The sequence below is a fragment of the Triticum aestivum genome, chromosome 5D (assembly GCF_018294505.1).
Source record: "Triticum aestivum cultivar Chinese Spring chromosome 5D, IWGSC CS RefSeq v2.1, whole genome shotgun sequence".
NCBI classification, from domain to species: Eukaryota; Viridiplantae; Streptophyta; class Magnoliopsida; order Poales; family Poaceae; genus Triticum; species Triticum aestivum.
This window is the reverse complement of record NC_057808.1, coordinates 307,979,275-308,000,682: the sequence shown is the minus strand read 5'-3', so window position 1 is coordinate 308,000,682 and position 21,408 is coordinate 307,979,275. Positions and strand designations below refer to the sequence as shown.

The window sequence follows — 21,408 nt, the reverse complement described above, 5'->3', positions numbered from 1 at the left end:
TTAAGAAGCAGGCCTGGCCGGTACTAAAACAGAGAAGTCAGCTCAGGTTTCATCTCATCTAAGCAGCAGCCAAGCGATGATTCTGGAATCGTGCCATGCTTGACAGTTGGACTTCTCGCCATACATAGAAATGAACTGCTGATGAGCTAGCTATCCCCGATATGATCTGGTACTAGACTTCACACATGTTGCCATCGTATAATCGGAGAATCAACGCTGCTGTCTACCTTCGGAAAGCAAAATAGATGATTTTCGATACTAGGATGACTACTCCCGAGGCCTGTTTTAACTAAAGAATTTACAGGTGGCCCGGTCGGTAAACTATTCCCGAGAGAGGAGAAGCAGAAACATCAATCTGTATTTTCGTATCATATTCCAGCAGCTCCAATGCCTTAGAGCGGGATCTTATCTTCCTAGAAAGAAATGAGTGTTGCACACGGATAGCCAGCTACTCCTTATGAATGGGATGCATGCATATTTCAATTCATGAACTGAAGCTCGTAGAAATCCTTCCTATCCGCCTAGTTACCTATCCGGACTTGTTTCGTAGAAATCCTACCTTGCTTTTAGGCGGAGAAAGACTATTTTTTAGTTTCTTCGGTGCAAAAGTGCCGTAGGCAAGTCCGTTTCATATAGCTGCAAAAGTTAGCAAGTCCTTTTTCCCTAAGGAAACTCGATTTCCAATGAAAAAAGTTCGGATCACTATGGGTCAAAGTAGTGTTTTTCTAGTTTACCTCATAAATGCATGTTTTGAGAGCAATATTTTTCGATCAAGTCCTAATCACTTAGCTGTAAAAGTAGGCTTTTTTCATCTCCCGAAACCCAGGCCCTCTCCCCAAAACTCCACACCAAGCCTTTATATACGCAAATATGAGCTTGCCTTGGCTTTATTGCCCTTATCGGATGGAAGTTACGGATGAGAAATGACGTATCTTACGTATCGAATCTCAAGTAACGGATGAGAATTGACGTATTCAAAGTGGAAAGAACGAATATCGATTCTCGTGGATGAACGGAGGAAATGGGAACTTGGTCTTTGCACTCTTCTTTCGGGGGGGTTATCCCATGACATGAAAAAGACCAATCAAAAACTTCTGCAAGTTAATATCAAGAAAAGAATCATATGCTCGATCCGTCGTAACAAGAGGGATAAGAAAGTCTCAACTCCAACCGCGGGAGCATTTACTATTTGGAAGTGTGCGAACGTAGCTGGTGGATCGGGGAAACAGGAAATCCTTGTGGTAATGCCGTGGGAATAGGAGTTGTTAGAGCGAGGTATTGCAATGAAACAGATTGTTCAATAGATTTCTTCATTGCTAAGGGTAAATGGCATTTTCATGGTCAAAATTCCAGAGAGGAGTTCCGAGCTTCAAGGATGCCGGATCGCACCATTCATAAGATAAACCCTTGGGTGCCCGATGAGGCACAAAACAGATAACCAGACTGTGCCCTGGGCAAGGAAATAACCATGGCAAGCCACGAAAGGAATGAATAAGCTCCCTCCGGGCTCTCCCTTCGGAGTTTCACGCCAGTGGAACTCACAAAAGCAGCGCAGCTAATGAATCAATGAATCAGTGGGCAAATCGTTGTGTCCATACATTTGATGTGCCTTTTGAAAGTCGCATTTGTTTTCAACAATCGGAAATGGGAATATTCCATTCCATGGCATAGTTCTCAATGTTAGTAAACGGAGTGCGTTATCAACTCAATAATAAATCTCCCCTACACCGTAACCGGATTACATTCATTCAAGTTGGCAATCCCCTGATCTTTGCTTCCGGTGTGCGATCCGAATTGACATATAATGACCGTAGTTAGCAGGCAATGGCCAAGGTCAGTGCATCTCGAACTAGTGGGTCACTATATCTAAACTATCTAATACAACTATTGAATGCGCTTTGAATTGCACTTCTGCTCGTAACCACTACGAACCGGAAAGGAAGGAAGCAGCTTTAGAGGAGGGATGCCGTCAAACAAAGGATTTTTTATATGCTAAAGATACCGGTTCAATATGTCATTTCCGAAACCGAGGACCACACCGCTGGGAGGACAACTCAAGCACCAAAGACAAAGGTATCGCTCGTAAAAGTGATTTTCATCGTAGTACTCGCTCTAGCGTTAGGTTCAATGCAGCGTGTAAATACCTCTAGCCCTAGGGAAGGGGGCGTGCCGTTCCCAATGGTGGAATTGCTTCTTGTCTGCTTTGCCGAGGAGAGCGCTCGCTACCCGATCCCCCTAAGCTAATGTAGTTCCCAGGTTGCCTACTAGATACCGTTTACGGCTATATCCGTGTAGGAAGCCGAGGAAAGAGATAATTGATAGTTGCCAAAACCACGTAAAAGAAATGAGATTGAACATATTTCAATTCAACAAATTCTGATTGTTTCATTATCAAATGCAAGGGATGTGGGACCAGGTTCTATTATTGGAGTTAAGCGGTGTAGGAGCCGTGCCGTTCCTGTGTATTAGCTCGTTGTTAGCAGCCCCGAAGGGCGTAAAGGGGGTAAAAGATTTCTCGGAAGCAGCTCTTCGCCTGTGGGAACTTGCTCTTTTCTTTTGTTTTAAAATGCAACCTATGCTGAAACAGCCGAATAAAAACCAAAAAGTAAAGAGGTGGATCAGTTGATCCTTTTCTCGATTGAATGCGCTTTCTATCTATCTATACCGGTACCAGGAAAAGCAGAATAAGCAGTTGAGCACCAAGAAATTCCTGTTTCAAGTAAGTACGAAGGGGCAAGAGAGACTGTCATAATATTACTATGGGAGACGGATCCTGTTAAGTCAGTACGAATGTGATACGAAAAATCCTCTTCCATTCTTTCCGGCTGGGCAACATGACTGATGGGAATGTTCGCTACTGCTTCGGCGTCCATCTCATACATATGTTCTCTGACCACCTCCATATTCCACGGCCTGGTTGCAGCATGGATAAGATCCGACACAAACATAGGTGGATCATTGGACCGCGGGCACAGCGGCGTCATAACATCTTGTTTCTCAAGAGTACGTAGCAATCGGTCCTTCTTGGAGTTCAACAAAATGAACAGTAGCTAAATTGGAACTAAGGTGACCGATCATCCACCGGTGGGTAGAAATATGAATGTTGACTAGGGTCCCCTGTGCTCATTTGATTCTGAGTCGGCAGCATATCAAGCTCCTAGCCCCGCCTTAACAACCCTCATAGTGTTATGTCCCCCGATCGATAGCTTAATACATTTCAGTATTTGGCTTGCTTTCTTCATTTTCCTTGCGTAGGTAGAAACCTTTCTGGGTGTGTCAGCACACCAAATTATATGACTATATTCAATATGCCCTGATGTCCATAGTACCGTACTCAGACGACCCTACCCTTCCTTAAAGAATAGTAGGATTACATTCATCGTTCCAGCTGTAAACACAGTTTCTAGTTTGACTGAATGAGAGTCATGCAATAGGCATCAGTAGGGAGTGCGAAAGCAAAAGCTAAGTGATCGGACTAACACAGAGTGCATTTCTCCCGGGTAAGCTTATGTTCCTGATATCTGATACCTATGTTTGCTCCTTATTTTATTAATAATTGATCAAATTTATACGCAAAATACGTAGGTTGAAGAAGTTATCAAGAAAAATGATTGGGATCTTTCAATATGCTATTCTTGATATCATGTTTTTTATTCTTGATCCTATCAAGTATGGATTCTAGATTGTTAGTTGGAGCATCCTGACCAGTCTAGTTTATTGTGATATGATCCTGAGGGACTCTTCAAATACATGTAGGGAGTCACACAGGTCTCCGACATATCAAATTGTATCTGGATTTGAGTCAGAGCATTTCCTCTGATTCCTAGCTCAGAAATCTTTGCTTTATTTACTAAAGATTGGAGCACACAAGCGCACACGCAGTAATCTGATTGAGAAAATGGATAGTTGCTGCCATCGATATTAAAGAGTCTGTCTAGTGCCAAAAAGGTCCTTCCAAGGCCTGAGCTATCAAATTCATGTGATACACACTTTGCTCTCTGCGGATCACACTCAGCTTACTACAACTGAGGGTAGGATTGGTTGCACAACGCATGCTATCCATTTGTTATTGGTGATAGGAAGATGGCTCAATCATTGAACTAGCATTGAACAACCTACTTCAGAAAAAACTTAGAGTTAACCATCTAGTGCGAAAGTGCTAGTTTCCCCCTCCCAGAGGTGAGAAGGGAGATATGAGCGTGGCGGTATCTTTTGATAGAAGCCCACATGCCCACTCTTCTATCCCACCTAACCACTTCGGGTATCAGTGGCCTCGTGATCTCCATGAACAGAGATCACTACACAAAAACAACTATATGAAAAACTTGCTTGCTTCTTCGAATCTCGAAATAACAGAACATATAGAAAGTGTTTCTGTGATGAGACCATTCTCTTCGGGGAACCTATAGAAAGATTATCAGACGGCTTTCATGATATTATGCTTCCTTGCCCGTGTGGAACATGTGTGAGCATTATGTTTTTCCAACAAGTGATCCGACTGGAAGAAGTGTTATATGAGGACTTCGAGATCAAATAGAGAATCTGTCTCTCCATTCCTCGTGAGCCACTTATTTCTCCGAAATCAGAGATCAGAGTGATTTTCCCCCTTTTTCCCAAATAGTCGACGGTCTTACACCATTGGGATACTTCGGATAAACTTGAGTACATATATGAGAGACCGGTGCTAAAACCTTTTCTCGAGATATCTTCCAGATTCTTAGGGTCCTTGCTCCGGATCTCGCCCCCCCGGTGCGAAAGCAGTTGGTTCCGTAGTTTGAGAATTCTACTAATTCCAAGTATTCCATTATTATTATTAAATAAGAGAATATAAAAAGTAAAGAGGAGAAGACATAACCAGAAGAATTGTGAGAAATAAGTTAATTTATCAAGTTGAGGCATTTCGATTTGGATTTCAAATAAGAAAGAAAAAAAGGATTTTGTGAAATTTAGGAGTCGTTCGAAAGCATCAAGAGGGAAGAACTCAGATAGAAAGGCAGGCGAAGTTGGCGGCCAACCTAATTCCCCTCCCAGTTGTACCCTTGTGCATCCCCTTCGTAAACGATTTCCACTGGATCTGGAGATTCCCCGGGTCCCCCCGAATCGTCATCTTCGGACCCCGAATCATCATCCCACCTTTTACGCTTCCTCGAAGAAGACGGGCCTGCCTCGTTCGCCCCATCATTTGCTTTTGTGCTTTCAGGGGATCCCGTGGAATGAGCCTCCTGCTCTTCCGCAGGCGCATCGGGGTCGGGAGAATCTGGTTCACCGAGCTCGGCGCGGCGAAACCGCTTCGCCAGATTGGTGGCTATTGCGACGAATTCGCTTGCGTCCCCGGCTTCCGTATAATCTGAGAAGATTTGTTGAAGAGTATCTCCTCCCTCACTATTCCACAATATATGATTTTCAGTGAACGATCGCGCAGATTCACCCTCCTCTAAAGGAAGAGGAGTGCCTACTTCGTGAAATATTCTTTCAACCTTGGAAGTCAACTCCGCAATAATGTCTTCGGGATGGGCGGCGTGCGCCATTTCCTGCTGGAGGTCTGGTAGTCCGCCAACGGGAGGTTGGTCTATGGGAAAGTCACCCTCGTTAGGAGCATTGGTCATGACGATAACATTGAGATCCGCGACATTCTCATTCCCAAGATGAAAGGCTATTCCTTGAACTCCGAATAAGACAACAAATGCCATTATTAGTACAGGCAACGCAAGACCAAACGATGGTATAGCAATGAACAAAAGAATGACACTTGGAAATATGGTCCGAATAATTTCGATAGTAGTTCCATGAACAATCCTTTGTGGGATTGGATTAGTTTGCTCGTTGAAATGCCATAAAGCGCGAACCAACATCCGTGATACGAAAACCAAAATAAGAATGAGGAAGAAAAAGATATCGTGATGTAAAATGATCATGGGGACACATTGTTTTTAGGACCACAATTTCCTGCACTGTGCCTGTAGTGATTTCAGAATTCGGCAACTTAGCCTACTAAAAGATCAGTTACAAGAGCACAATGCTTTTTGTGGCTTCCTGCTCGGCAGAGAAGCCACGCTGCCGGGGCGGCCCTGTCACCCGGAGAAGATTTCTTTTCTTTGCTGATTCCTCTCAATGAAATTTGCGAAGAATAGCGGAGAGAAATGGTAACGTAATAAGGGAAAGGGAGCTAGCAGCTTCCATATCGCCCCCAAAAAAGAACCAAAAAGTTCCAGAGGCATCTTCCATTCATTTCGATTTAGGTCTTTCTGCACCATATTTAGATCTTCCCTTTCTACGATCCGGAATTCCCAGCAAATCCTTGACTCCTCGAATACGATGGGATTTCACACCTGGCGAATCTTTCACTCTACCTCCTCTGACTAAGACTATAGAATGTTCCTGCGAATTATGACCTTCGCCTGGAATGTGAGCAAATATATCATGTCGATTGCTCAACCGTACTTTTGCTATCTTACGTAGAGCTGAATTAGGTTTTTTCGGTGTTCTCGTCGAAACACGCAGGCATACTCCTTGCTTCTGGGGACATTGATCCGAAGCTCGAGTACGGTCCGTGCGCCGTTTTTCTTCTCTACCATGACGAATCAATTGATTTTTTGTAGGCATCCCTCTTTCCTATGTCCTTCCCCCCTTTGCCCTTTCAAAAGTGGTTACTCCCGATCCGAAGCACCCCTTTTCCATTCATAGAGAGATCCAATCGTCAAAATCAATAAAAAGGCCATCATGGACCAAGATCCAAACAGATCAATCTTGTTAGGAGGTACTGCCCAAGGAAAAGAAAAGGTGACTTCCGGATCAGGGATAATAAATAAAATAGGAACCGGATAAAATCGTATATCGAAACGACTTCTGGCATCACCGGAGGGATCGGAACCACATTCGTAGGCCGACAATTTTTCTGGATAGGTCGAACTATTGGAAGCAAATGGAAAAGGAACACCGAGTGGAATCAAAGAAACTAGCGGACTGATCACTAAATAGATACAAATAGGTGCAAATTCCGACATCACCAAAGCCCACTTCGTTCTCTCGCTCTCCTCGCGGCGCTCCTTGCTCGCGGAGCGGCATACCGAAAAAAAGACGCTCAGATGTGGATTCGAACCACTGAAGGATTTCAAGGGCAATGCCCCTTGCTCTTCCCACTGAAACAAGAAAAAAAGGATTTGCAGTCCAGCAAGAAAACGGATGCGCTAACGCGCAACGGCTTTCGCGCTAGTTGCTCAATCCGTTGCTTGTTTTGCTCTAACCAGCTGAGCTACCAGAACCACTTGCCTAAAGTCTCTTTTCTTCATCTATGAGCATCCTACCTGCAGTGGAGGAGCTTGCTCAAGAACCGAGAGCCGGCCAGGGACTGGACGGCCCTCGTTCGGGAAGGTCTTCTTCGCTATAGACGCCACCAAGAACAAGAAAGGGGCGCTCCGCTCCTAGTCACTAAGCAGCTATTCTGTCCGACGGCGGACTCCATCAATCTGAGGTTCTTTCTCTCACGTAATTTCGCCCGCCCGTTCTACTTCCGTGCCGGAGGAAATGGGATTCGAACCCATGATACAATCTTCTTGTATGTCGATTTAGCAAACCAATGCCTTAAGCCACTCAGCCATACCTCCAAGTTGTTGATCGGAATTGGATGTGCCGGGTTGGTTGCCCGAAGATCCACTGCGTAAGCCGTAGCGCGCGTACTCTTCTTTACTGAGCGAGAAAGACTCTATCCAGATCTATGGATCTCCCCAGCGTCCAAGCGAGACCCCATCCAAACCAAATCCGCCACTCGTTGGGCGAGGCCTTGCTTTCTATGAACACCTCACCACTGAATGAGAAACTTAGCCTCCGACCCGACCAAGAGAGAAGACAGGGTCAAGCCGACGCCGCCCTTCCTCACCTGCCTGAATGGAATGAATATCTCCTTCGTCTAGTCGAGAAGGGAAAAAGCCCGGCGGGGAACAGGACCGTGACTCTTCTAAACCATTACATGACGGAGAAGTCCATTCTCGTCATGATCGATCCACGTCCTACCATAGTGCCCGGAGAACCTGCTTCTAGAAGATTCTATAGTGATCCACTGGAATCGGCCTCGGGTGACGCCTCCCTAGTCGTCGAAAGATTTCATCCCTCGCTCGGTCGTTAAGGTGGGGTGAAAACTGCAATTAATGCTCTATCTCCGTCATAGAATATGGGATACTCACTTTCAATGGCCTCGCATCCCCAGAGCCTCAGACTGGCCTGCCCTTCCAATCGGGGTTATAACGGGTCCGGTATCAGCAACACCAGCCAATCGTGTTGGTACGGTGGGTTCCCCATACCCACTATTCGGAAAAAAAGCTTGCCATAGCAGCTCAAACCTCCGATCGGGAAATGGGAGTTCTAACCGGTCCTAACCCCAATTCCAAACAAATTGATTGGACCGAGGTTCGTGCAGGGAGAGAATAGAAACTAATAACGATGGAGCAAGAAAACGGATGCGCTAACGCGCAACGGCTTTCGCGCTAGTTGCTCAATCCGTTGCTTGTTTGGTTCGAGGTTGAGCTCACCCGCCGCCCTACGTCAGTAGTCTTCCTAACTTCTATTCCCTTTTTTTTGCTCTAAGGTAAGGTCCTTCAAGAACAGCATTGCGGTCGCAACGGGGCTCTGGGTGAATATTGTCCGCCCGTATGAGCCGGGCTGTGAATATTTATAGGTCGGGGTCTTTACTGAAAAACCACAATACTACACTACAACAATTTGAAGAAATCCGCAAGTGACTCTAATTTGAATTCACTAGTCGTGTTGAGTTTTTTTTTATTTCAATATAAAAAATCTGCCAATCCCGATATTCCCACATTTCATTCTGGTCCAGTGTCCATTCCTGAATGAAAGAAATGAGCTTTGCCCCTTCACTCACTTCTGAATGACTCCTTTAGCACTCTCTTTTTTATATCAAAAAATAGAAACAGTTTACCTTTACCATACCTTCCAAGCAAGAGTGTTTTATTGCAAGATTAAGTTATTACTGAACAAAGAGAAATTCTCATTATAAAGGATGAGAGAAATTCGGAAGCACTTTTTTCTTATTCTAGCAGACGGAATTGAATTGGTCTAATTTAGGACTTTCCAATCGATTTTTATCTTACCTAATTCTATCTACGCCCAGGGGGTAGGTACGTCGCAAGCTCTGGGCAGCTATCTTATTCCAAAGAATCTCGCTCCCTAAAAGGTTGCCGATACCATACCTCTATTGAACCCTACTGGATCCAATTGTTTAAGTGTTTAGTCGAGAGGAACCACATTGACACCATGCTTGTGCTAAGCCACAGCTCCATCAAACTAATCTGGATTTCTTCTTGTTTACGAATAATGGGGCATCTGCCTAACCCTATCAAACCTCTCTGCAACTACTTCTCTCTGTTCTCAGCAGCCCGAAGGATTTTTCTAGTCTCAAAGTCCTATTAGAACTCCCGCGCTTGCTCCTTTGGAGCCAAATGGATCCGAATTTCGGTAAGATAATACAAGAATCGTATTTGGTTGGGTTCTAACTCTGCTGTTCAGTCTGGCGCGGGTGTGATACCGGTGAAGAAGCGAGTAGTTGACAGTCAGGGAAGTAGATTCCTTTAAGGAGAGAAATTCATTGGTTTAGCCGTTAGGCGGAGCTTCTTTACACGCCGGTAGCGGAACAGCCCAGGCAGCTTAACGTGCTCTTGGCACAAAGGTAATAGAATGGGAGTCTGACGACACCCGGTACTCGGGATCTCCTGCTTGAAGAAGCAAGGAATTTCAATTACTCAGCCGTTGAATAAAATAAACTAGATACCCATGTTTCCAATATTTACTTCTCTTTACTTGCAGGACCTGGCCTAAGCATAAAGTAGATTTGCTGCACAAGCTCAAGTGGAGGAGGAAGCAGGGGTGGCGAACAAAATGTTGGTATGGAAGATCTCTTGCTCCCCCCCTGAAGGGTTCTTAGATTACCAAGTAAGGGAGGGAGGTAGGTACCATGGTTTCCTTCTTTTATTGAATACCAGTAACGCGAGTAAACATTTAAGTGAGAAGTTAGGTAAGCGTTGCCAATGGCCAAAGCCTTTACTCTTTACTTCTTGACTATAGTAATAGTCAATAATGTCACTAGATTTCGGCATAAATACTAGCCAGGTACCATTTCCCAAACTTGATTTCCTTTTTATGCACCTGTTTATGCACCTGGGTCATTGTTCACGAACTAAGACGGCTTAGCCGCCTTTCTTTGGGCCGTATGAAGGAAGTACTTCAACGAATGGGTAGGTTGCCAACCCAACATTATAGGCGGGAAGTTCTCCTTTCTCCAAGTATGCTCATTAGACCGATAGGTGAGTAGCTAGTATAGTAGTAGCCAATACTCAAAACCGATAGTAGAAGGGTCGGTGGATGGCCCTTGCGAAAGTGGCCACGCCGCATCCCTTCAGTAGCCAATCCTTTTTCTCAACGATGCAGTTCGCTTGGAACATGGCACAAGGTGTGACGTTCCGAGCGGTGGAGGACAACCTGTTTGTTGTTCCAGTTTTCTGCCTTGGCGACTGGCAGAAGCTCATGGAAGAAGGGCCGTGGCTGTTCCGCAACCATGGCGTGTAAAGAAGCCTTACGACGGGATGGCTAACCCGCGATCTGTGGTTCTGAACCAGATTCACGTCTGGTCGCAGATTCATAAGATCCCGGAACTGTTCCGCCTGGAAAACCTGGTGCGGGATCTGGCTAATAAGAAGCAACAATAGAGAATCTCGCCTAGCTCGAGGCTGCGCCTCAGTGCCCTCTGTAAGTACTTTCTAGTAAAAAGAACTACCTTTCAAAGCACATACCATTATGGCTAGCTAAAACGAAAGAATGAGAGTACAAGGTATGGGTCTACGCTTCCAGCTTGCTCTAGAAAAACGGAAATTGGATCTCTCTCTGGTGGGAGCCTGGCAGCGGGGAAAACGGCACCTGCAGGGGTCCAGGTCTCCATGATGAACAACCACGACTTTGATCTTAACGAGCTGCCGCCTGAGCATGAGCAGCTCGTTCAGGAGCAGCCACTGTTGAAAATAGCGAGCCTCTAGAGGATGACGCTGATACATCATTTGATTTGTTTCGGGATGCAGAAGAACAGCCTGATGAGTACAATTATGATTATGATGACTATGTTGATGAATCCATGTGGGGAGATGAGGACTGGACAGAACAAGAACATGAGAAAGCGGAAGATTACGTGAGCATCTATGCTCACATCTTGTCCACCCCAGTAAGTGAACCTTTTGTATCCTTTTGCTTATATTTTGCTGTTCGTTCTGTAAATGACCTTGAGTTGTTTTTCACATTCTTTCTACAGGTAATTGCAGATATTGACAAAGATGGTGTACATGAAATGGTGATTGCACTTTGACTCAAAAGCACTATTCGATAAGACGCAGTAGAACTGTGCACCCGTTTTTGTTTGAGTTTGAGGCGACCTATACTAAACTATAATAGCAAGGAGAGACAGCAGCTGATACCAGATCATACTACAGTACAGCTAGTGCGTGCTAAAACCCTCCTTGTGTACTAGGCTTATGAATAAACTAAACTGTTGAGACGTCTCTAGTGTAGGTGACAGGGAAGCCATGCTCGTTAGAAGAGAAAACAGATGGTTTGAGCAAGCATGGGTTCAAGCTCTAGTGGATGGGTTTGATAGCTGAACGCAAGGATAATTCATCTACGTAGCTAGTTGGTTATGGTGGCGGAGAAGCCCCTCTTTAGCTAGATTGGGCTCCTTTACTACTTTATTTAACCCGGGGTTATGCCTAAAACCGGTATCTTATGCGTGTTCGACTAGTTCCATTTCTGATTCTCCTTCTTCGCTGGGGTCTACATACGAAAGAATGGAACACTCGACAGCTTCGATACTCAAATAACCAGCTCATTATGCTTAGGTTGGGTTAGGAAAACGAAGCTTTCCAAGGGACTAGTTCTTTCGCGCATCTGTTTCTCCATCCGTTCTCTTCACATAAGAAGCCAGCCGCCTACTCCTACTATTGGGTCGGTTGGTCGGTCAAGTGAACCACGCCCAGCAGGTGGGTATGCCGATAAGATTCCTTTGTTCGACGTACGTCCATATGAAGCGAGCGCTTCAAAACGAGGCTATTATGCTGAAACTAGGGCTCCCTCTGGACGGGTAGAGCGAGAGGGATAGCAAGGACTTGAAAAGGGAAGGAAGGGTCTTAGAACTACTGAAACAGTAGTAGAACTCTTCCAAAATCCAAATAGGAGAGTGAAAAACAAAAAGAAGACCATTGGGCTGGGGAAGACTCCCTCAATCACTCTGCTGGGCGATGCTTCTTACTCTACCTTTCAATTCCTTTGCCTTTCTTCTTCTGATCGATCCAATGGTTCGGACTAGGACGCGTAAACCCCGAAGGGAGATTGACCCTACCTAAGTATTTTCTTAGATAGAAGTGGTTGGTCAAGTGTGAGTCACGCCGGGGCGGGTAGACCCACTTTTAATAGCAACGCCCAGATCAATGGAAAATGGAAGTTTCTAGAATTGCTGCTCTGTTCTGTTCAAGAAGTCTTTCTCCAGGGTTCGGTTCAGAAGGCGGGATGGAAGAGAGAGAATGGGCTCATCGTGCGACAAGGTCGATCGATCACTCAAACTGTTCGGTATCTCTACAATTGAGTGAGCTGTGTTGCGAAGGAAAATGATGAAATTGCTTACTTTTCACAGGCGTGAATTCTATCTTCGATTAGATAGTTTCCATGCTTTTGATAAAAAGATGGGTTGGTATCTGAATGAAAGTCGGTAAGCAATCAATCTAGTGCTGTCCTCGGCAGACCAGGAAATGTAATAAACTTTGGAGCCTCATCATTGGAAAGATTGACAACTTAACGGTCTGAAAAACTATTCAAAGAGTGACTTTTAAGCCCCACTGGTTCGCTTTATTTTCAACGGACATTTCCTCCCTCGTCAGCAGCTTCATTACCTGCTAAGTCTGGAAGGGTAGTAAAATCACTCACAACAATCAATCTTTTCTTATGATACTGATACGATGCAAACGGTGACACCCCCGGATAATGTGTCTGTGCATTTGTGTCTGTCTTCCCTTAGATGTGAGGAATCGAATCTCTATTGAAATCTGGAATCACAAGGTATCCTTTCTTTAAAAACACATGAACGGGCGCCCTGAATGAATAAGAAATCGCTGCTATAACAGAGAGTTGCCCCAGATCATACAATGTGGTTCTCTACTTTCGGCTGGCTGGCAGATCAGCGTATTTATACGAAAGAGTAGACAAAGGTTCTGACAGGGGTAACTACTACCAAGAAGCGAACTCAGAGAGATGAAGAGAGAGAAGTTAGCCGCAACCGATCATCGGAGGAAGCAGGCTTACAAGAAACTGATGGGACGATCGGAAGAAGAGAGTGATAACAGGTTTCTAGTTGACAACCTTCCGCATTTCTTATTGGGATAGATTTCATACATTCCTATTTCCTTTACCCTCCCATGAGGAAAAGCTGGTGTGATTAAGGTTATCTAAAGAAAAGCTCATAGTGTTATGCCTTGTAGCTTATTCCACTCTCTATAGTAGTTCCCTTCGATTCAACGCAGTGAAGACAGTTTCAATCGGGTCGATGGACCCTTGGTTGTTTTTGTGATAAGTCGCTATTATCAAATAAATAGTCATTTCTTGCTCGATTCGAGAGGTGATTTCATTCCACAGTGACAATTCATGTTGAACGCGTCCTCCGGCATTTACGATTCTTCCTACAGAGGGCACTACTGGCAAAGAATAACCTTTCCACCCGGCGAGAAAAAGAGACAGAGGTTTGCACTTGGTCCTCTTGGTTAGGATGTAGAGGGGATCTATCAACAATCCCGTCGTCTTCTTCCAGCTTTTTCCTCTGAATTTGATATACTTCAAAAACGAATCACTCTTTTCAGTATGAATGGCTCACTCTCCCATTCTTTCCGGCTAGGGCAGCAGCTAGACCCATATCTTTTGATGGCGAGCATCGATCGAGATCCTTCGGTGAAAGCTAGAACCAACTCTGCGAGGAAAGCGGAAGCAAACAGTTATGATGTGGTTGATAGTGTTTTTAGGGATAACCTAAGTCGGCGTTACCCGACATAGTCAACGGGGTACCTTCATTCTTTAACAATTCCGGACATAGGAACAATGAGCTGTCTCCACGGCTTCTCTTCCAAACCAATATCGCAATGGATCTATCTTCAGCTTATTCTCTCAATCAATGAATGCGGGTCATCGTGGAGAATCAGGGGAAGTGTAGACTATAAGTAGCCAATTTGCAATTCATTTCCTTGGCAATGACGAGTGATGGTATCTCGAAGCCATTCATCTTATCTCTGCAGCAGGAGATTCTTCACCGGACAAAAGATAAGGAAAAGACAAAGAAATCCCATGGGTAGTTTTTGGAAAAACCTATTCTGTAGGAGAGAGAGGCCTACCTATGAAAACTAGTATGTATCTTTTTCTTGGTTTAAGCAGTGCAGGAAATTGTCGGTCCTAAAAACAATGTGTCCCCATGATCATTTTACATCACGATATCTTTTTCTTCTGGTTATGCGTTTTCCTCTTCACTTTTATTTTTATTTATTTGAAGGAATCGTCCGGGCAGAAACGGGGAAGAATCTCTTCTGTCGTAGAGGCCTCGTCGAGTGCTTCCGCTACGCCAGGAGATGATGATCCACGAAAAAACAAAGTGGGACGTCAAGACGCCGATGGAAAAGATGGGTTTCGGTCGGAGCCATCCGCAAGCCGCACCCCGCCCAACCCAGAAGTACCCTCCATTTCGTTGTTGAAAAAGCAAATAAAGAATGTTCTGAGATCCTGTCGAAATCGTAAGCTGCCCGAAACCAAATTGGAAGAAATTTACAGGGATCTTAACCTGGAAAATGCGAGCTAGGAAAAACGGGTAAAAAAAACCAGGTCCTCGAGGGCATTTCAAGGCGACGCCTTTATTTTTTAAATAACATGAAGGATAAACCCCATATCGACTTAATTGTGAAAGTCCACGATTGGGATCGCGCACGAAATAGAAATTTACTTGTGTAGGTTTCTCATAGCAAATAGAGAAACCGAGGCCCCTACTTACCTACCGGGTAGGTGGGGGGGGAAGAAGAGTGGGAACGAGGGCTTCTTTCACTTGTTTGTTTTCCTACAACGGTATCTCCGAACTCAACGGCTCCCACGATTCGGAGCGATAGCGAATTCATACGAGGACTACGAAGCGAATAATTGCATTCCTTCCAGGAGGTCGAGCGCACGCTTTCCTCGGTTTCGAATCAAGGGACAAAGATAGATCCTCGGTAACGGCAAAGGGGATAGCCTTGCTTTTGAACATTCATGTGCATATATTTTCATTAGATGTGCAATCGAAATCAGTAGGAGAGAAACTTTCATCCCTATATTTCCACTGAAATGGAATTAGCGATACCTTTGCTTTTAGTTTGAATTCATGAATCCTGTTTCTAGTGGCGAGTAACTACTACGAAAGGTACGGAAAACGGGAAAGGCAAAGCACAGGAAAGAAGAATATATTCAATAATGTCATCCTTGTTTCGGTACCGGATTCAACTTGTCGAGGCTTCTGCTCGTAACGTCACTCACTGGATCAAATCAAAGGGCTCGGTTTCTGCTCCTCGGCAAAGGCAAAGTCAATTCAATAGGAATCCGAATCCTAAAAGGCAAGACCCAAACCACCGGTCGATCAACAGTTCTTCTTTCACTTCCATCTCTTGATACCTGTTTTCTTGCTTTTCTTACCACTGCTGTAGTGAACCGCATCTCTAAGCACCGGGAGTCGTGAACCGCGCACAAGGTCCTTCTTAAACTAGAAATAAGTGAAATAATTGTTCTGGGTCACCTTGGCTTTTGTGTTCAGTAGTTAGTAGGGGAAGTTGCCCGGCTTGGTATCTCTCTTCCCTGTAGAAAACCAATCACAAGTCCCTCCTTATTTTCACTCCAAAAAGCTGGAAAAAAGAGCAAATCTCGGATAGCCTAACTTGTTTTTTTGCCCTGGAAAAGGCAGCTACTATCCCTGCTGGATTTCCAGAAAACGGAATGTACCTAGGGAACCCTATTGATCAGATCAGAGACTGAACCTAGTGATCTTTCTCCTGCTGGCAAGCATCGATACCTGTCTCCTAATGAATTGATCTTCTCTTGGGCTCTGATTCACACAATCGGAAAGCCCTTGCGATGTGGGTCACCCTTTTCCTCTATACATCTGTTCCGCAAAGGGGGCTTGCTATTCTCTGCAATTGAAGGTTGGGCCTACATATCTCTTATTTGTGTGGATCAACCATCCAACCTTTCTTCTTTCTTTCCATAAAAGCGTAGGTAGAATGCGTATAGTAATGGTAGAGCTGATGTATGGCTAAGCAGGGCTGATGGAGCTCTTGGAAAGAAGTCAGTATCCAGCTTATCCCTAGTCTAGCACTCTGCTGTGAAGTCAGAAACCCATTAACAAGCAAGGCTGTAGTGAACCTCTTCCTTAAGGGATTGTGGAATGCACACATCCCGGAATACAGTTGGGTGATCCATTAAGCTAAGCAAGAGCTATGAACAACCTAGTGACGCGGTGGCAAGCATCGATACGAGGAAGGTGATAGATCAGATACGATTTCCTTCATAGGATACTCTTTTTCCTTCGGATTGTGGAATGATAGGAAGGGCCTAATAGTAGTGATTTAGTGCGATGTGAGGTGCCCCGCGCGTGAGACTTTCTGAGGTTAAGAAAATAATAACAGGGCGGCTTTCTTAGACTCGGCTCTATAGCACTCTTTGAGTAAGTTCGTTAACGAGGTAGCAGTTCTACACGAATGAAAACAGACCTATCTTCTCTTTCTTGGGCGGGGCACCAAATTCATGTATCTTTACCAATTAACCAATTTCTTGACGCTGGGGTGGATCCTAAAGAGATACCACTTCCTCATGAATTTATCTTGAATCGGGACCTTTTGGCTCAACTTTATCCTAGTTTTGCCGAAGGAGCAACCCCTTTTTTCACTTTAAATTGGTCCAAATACGCAGAATTTCTGACTTTTCGCGGAGGACTAGATCCAGTAACCGGTGGTCTCTGGCTGACCGATATTGCGCACCATCATTTAGCTATTGCTATTCTTTTCCTAATCGCAGGTCATATGTATAGGACCAATTGGGGTATTGGCCATGGACTTAAAGATATTTTGGAGGCTCACAAGGGCCCATTTACAGGACAAGGCCATAAGGGTCTTTATGAAATCTTAACAACGTCATGGCATGCTCAATTATCTCTTAACCTAGCTATGCTAGGCTCTACAACCATTGTTGTAGCTCATCATATGTATTCTATGCCTCCCTATCCATACCTAGCTACTGACTATGGTACACAACTTTCCTTGTTCACACACCACATGTGGATTGGCGGATTTCTAATAGTCGGTGCTGCTGCACATGCAGCAATTTTTATGGTAAGAGACTATGATCCAACTACTCGATACAACGATCTATTAGATCGCGTCCTTAGACACCGCGATGCAATCATATCCCACCTTAACTGGGTATGTATATTTCTAGGTTTTCACAGTTTTGGCTTGTACATTCATAATGATACCATGAGTGCTTTAGGCCGTCCACAAGATATGTTTTCGGATACTGCCATACAATTACAACCTATCTTTGCTCAATGGGTACAAAATATCCATGCTACTGCGCCTGGCGTAACAGCTCCTGGTGCAACAACAAGTACTAGCTTAACGTGGGGAGGCGGCGAGTTAGTAGCAGTAGGTGGCAAAGTGGCTTTGTTACCTATTCCATTAGGAACCGCAGATTTTTGAGTCCATCACATTCATGCATTTACCATACATGTGACTGTATTAATACTTTTGAAAGGTGTTTTATTTGCTCGGAGTTCCCGTTTGATACCCGATAAAGCAAATCTAGGTTTTCGCTTTCCTTGCGATGGGCCTGGCCGAGGGGGAACATGTCAAGTATCCGCCTGGCATCGAACTCTATTTTCTGTATGTTAATGAAAGGTTTAGACTAAAGCGGGGTAGAGGAATTGGTCAACTCATCAGGCTCATGACCTGAAGACTGCAGGTTCGAATCCTGTCCCCGCCTAATCACGTCAGATACTTGTACGAGTCCTGATCTCCTGGGATCAGCAGACAGTCTTACTAGCGATGAGTAAACAAAGTCGCTAGGAAAGCTATAGATAGGTATCAAGGCACAACCGAACTGACAAGTAAGTTTCGAAGACTTCCACCTATTAATGTTCTTTTTATTTTTTTGCTGCTCGTCTCGCCGTAAGTTATTGACCAGTACCAAATGTGACAACCTTCAATTCAAGTTACAAAACCTGGAATTTGAAACAGAAGTTAGGGTGCTTGATGTACAAGGTTATGATCTTATTTTAGGCATTGACTGGTTGTCAAGTTTTGGTCAAATGACAGTTGACTGGAGTAAAGGAATGCTGAAACTCAAGCATAAAGGCAATCAGGATCTTACAAGCAGGGAAACTACCTCGCATTGGGGCCAGCATAGTATCCGGTAAGCCTTCTCGAAAGAAAAGGCCCCTATGAATACTAGTCCACTTGTCATTCTTGGGTCCCTACTTCTCAAGAAAAGTCAACTATCGCTTTCCCTGCTTTCAGGAACTTCCAACTAGTCACTTCAATCGCTTTTGATCTCTTCCGTTTCGCTTTGCTTTCCAGTTTCCTTTTACGATCATCATCTCCTTCACTGAAACATGCTTCAAACCACTCACGTTTTGGAAAATCGAATGTACAATCTATCTTCTTATCCCGTAAGGAGCCAATGGAGTTCGAGGTCAGGTGTTACAGACTTCTAGAACAGAGCACTGAATACCAAGTCAAGGTGGATACAGCAGAGAATGCAGATATCTAAAGGCCGAAGCAAGTAGATATAGGTTAGGGTCCACTCGATATATAGCACAAGGTGCAGCAAAGGGAAGAGAATTGCCACTACTTCTTGGGTATTGCGATGGACCTTGTTTCAAGTTCTAAGAAGAAGAATACTAGATTGACTCTAGAAGAGAGAGAAGGATAGATAGTATAGATGATATATGCGGCTTGTATGTATCAATTGACGGGTTTATGTTAGAGGAGAAAAAAGTATCAAGAAGTTCTTCCACTGCTTCCAGTCGGATAAAAAGAAAGGAATAGGGATCCATACCTTTTTCTCATGACCTGAGGGCTTCTTGTTGTTGGTTGCATTCCACTAGCTTGCTTTCCGTCTTGCCTTTGCTACTTGAGAGAATGCCTTTGACCGAGCAGCTCTTCCACTCATTTTATTAGCAATCAAACCTCTTCCCTTCAACTCGTACCGAAGGCTATGTCCCAGTAAGCATTTCCTCTGTTTCCTTGTTTCCCACCTCTGACCTTCCGCTATGACATGACCAGTCCACTAATAAGTCAGGTATCTCTGAAAAGTAAGACCGTCCTCTTCCCTTCGTCAATAGAAGAACTCCAACCATGCTTTCTTGAAATAGCAGTTATTGTCTTCCTGGTCAGCTTTCGACGAGTGACTCTTGGTTGCGGGGCCAGGGGGGGGACCTACTATCTACTTAACCGCTAGGCAAAGAGGGAGGAGCCAGGAAGCGGGCGTTTAGTGAGGAAGAGACAAAAAAGCATTTCGTCGATAAAGATGAGTGCTTTCGATCGGCTTGTTGCACTAAAGCTGCGAGGTTCTTTGATCGAATCAGCTCTTTGCGTTTACTTTCATCCCATCCCACTCTCTTTCTTCTTTCGTTTTAAGAAAAAAAGAAGGAATTTTAAAATCCTTCTTATCCTTCTATACAATCCAATCATGCAGTCTAGCTCTACTTTACAACGATATATCTAGCTTTTAGTTTTGTTGAACTGCGCTTATCTCAGGAAATGAGGATAACTTAACGGAGCCCAAACTCATTTGAAATAGGTTTTCTAGCCTTTGGCTTAAATAAAAGATCCAGCTAACTTGTGAGATAGAGCTGTCTTCCTGGCTGGAACAGGATGGTACCTTATGACTTCAACTGGAAATGGCTTGCATGGATCCAAAAAAAAACTCAAACCAACTATTCAACAATTAGTGGGACCTAGAATGAAACTACCATTGTCTTCCCATACTCATCTACATCAACCACCGGCTACAGAGGGAGCTAGCCTGGAAAGAAAAGGAAATGAATGGAGGGTATAAGTATTTCACTGGTAAAATCCCTTCATTAAAGACACACTCAAAAATAGTTTGTTTCAAAGAAAAGGAAATACCACTGAAGAAGATCTTACTTTTTTGGCATTAACTGAAAGCCCAGACACTCTGTTAAAATGAGTCATGATACTAGTAAGCTCTTGGATAGAATTCAGATCACCACCGCTGAAAAAAAAGATCATCTGCAAAGCACAGATGGTTGAGTCTGAGCCTCAACCAGCCTTTGTGAAAAAACTAGATTGCAGCTGATTTTTATGCTTCAAAGCCCTATATTAGAGTTACGACCGTCCACCAATAGAATAGAGACAGCGAAAGAAAGGGACAATATATTGGAATCTAAAGCCAGGGAGCTTCTAAATAGCCGGGGAATTAGCCTGGATGATGATGAAGACATCTCCCGGGCAGCAGATCTTATTTTATATGGGAAAAGGCGCGATCAAGTCAACTATGCGATCCGGGCCTTAAACCGTGTAACCTCCAAAACCTGGAAGGACTTCCTGGATGAATTAAGAAAGTTGAGTGGGCCGTTTAGTTTATATAGATGAAATCGAATATATAAAAAGTTTGATCTATTCTGTTGAAATAGAATACCCTAAAAAAGTTTTCTAAACGTGGGCCACCATTTGTATTCCGACGAAATGCTATCACCCAGAAAACAGAGATTGAAAGGATAGTAGAGGAGCTGTTGCAAAATGCTGTAATCAGGCCCAGTACAAGCCCCAAAGCAGCTCTGGTGTTGAAGAAAGATGGAACCTGGAGAATGTGTTTCGACTATCGAAAACTAAATGCAGCAACTATGTTTTCCAAATACCCCATTCCTATCATAGAAGACCGGCACTTTTGGATGAGGTGTGAACTAAGATAGATTTGAGGGCTGGTTATCACCAAATAAGAATGAAAGGAAGAGGATATCTACAAAACAGCCTGAAGGACCGGCTTTTTGAATTCAAGGTGATGCCCCGGCAACCTTTCAACAACTCATGAATAGTGTTTTTAAAGAGATATGTTGGAAAGGGGTATTGGTCTTTTTCGATGACATTCTAGTGTACAGTTCTACCATGGTGGAGCATCTCAAGTTGCTAGAGGAAGTGTTCCGGCAGAACAAACTTTTTGTGGGTGAGCCAAATTTCATAAAGGAAATACATTATTTATGAAATTGGGGTATCTACTGATACAAACAAGGTAGAGGGCATGACAGCTTGGCCAGAACCAGCCAATGTCAGAGAACTCCGAGGGTTGCAGGGG

General features: G+C 44.2%; 3 protein-coding genes and 1 non-coding gene across 4 annotated transcripts; 1 reads left to right on the top strand and 3 right to left on the bottom strand.

Annotated features, from left to right (window-relative positions):
- Positions 1-4,385: 4,385 nt before the first annotated feature.
- LOC123121380 (putative ATP synthase protein YMF19) lies at positions 4,386-5,088 on the bottom strand. Its single transcript, XM_044541337.1, has one exon. It carries the CDS (start codon positions 4,897-4,899, stop codon positions 4,429-4,431), a length of 471 nt encoding a protein of 156 aa, XP_044397272.1. The 5' UTR covers positions 4,900-5,088; the 3' UTR covers positions 4,386-4,428.
- A 1,125-nt stretch (positions 5,089-6,213) lies between these two features.
- Positions 6,214-6,603, bottom strand: LOC123121381 (ribosomal protein S12, mitochondrial). The gene has a single exon (XM_044541338.1). The coding sequence runs from the start codon at positions 6,601-6,603 to the stop codon at positions 6,226-6,228; it is 378 nt and encodes a 125-aa protein (XP_044397273.1). The 3' UTR covers positions 6,214-6,225.
- LOC123121382 (NADH-ubiquinone oxidoreductase chain 3-like) lies at positions 6,481-8,882 on the bottom strand. Its single transcript, XM_044541340.1, has one exon. It carries the CDS (start codon positions 7,002-7,004, stop codon positions 6,648-6,650), a length of 357 nt encoding a protein of 118 aa, XP_044397275.1. The 5' UTR covers positions 7,005-8,882; the 3' UTR covers positions 6,481-6,647.
- A 9,119-nt stretch (positions 8,883-18,001) lies between these two features.
- On the top strand, positions 18,002-18,075 carry TRNAM-CAU (transfer RNA methionine (anticodon CAU)). The gene has a single exon. It is a non-coding gene; the product is annotated as a tRNA-Met (tRNA).
- Positions 18,076-21,408: the final 3,333 nt, after the last annotated feature.

What these genes read in the sequence shown, in the direction of transcription:
- LOC123121380 (XM_044541337.1), bottom strand. Translation starts at nt 4,899, where the DNA reads ATGCCTCAACTTGATAAATTAACTTATTTCTCACAATTCTTCTGGTTA.
- LOC123121381 (XM_044541338.1), bottom strand. Translation starts at nt 6,603, where the DNA reads ATGCCTACAAAAAATCAATTGATTCGTCATGGTAGAGAAGAAAAACGG.
- LOC123121382 (XM_044541340.1), bottom strand. Translation starts at nt 7,004, where the DNA reads ATGTCGGAATTTGCACCTATTTGTATCTATTTAGTGATCAGTCCGCTA.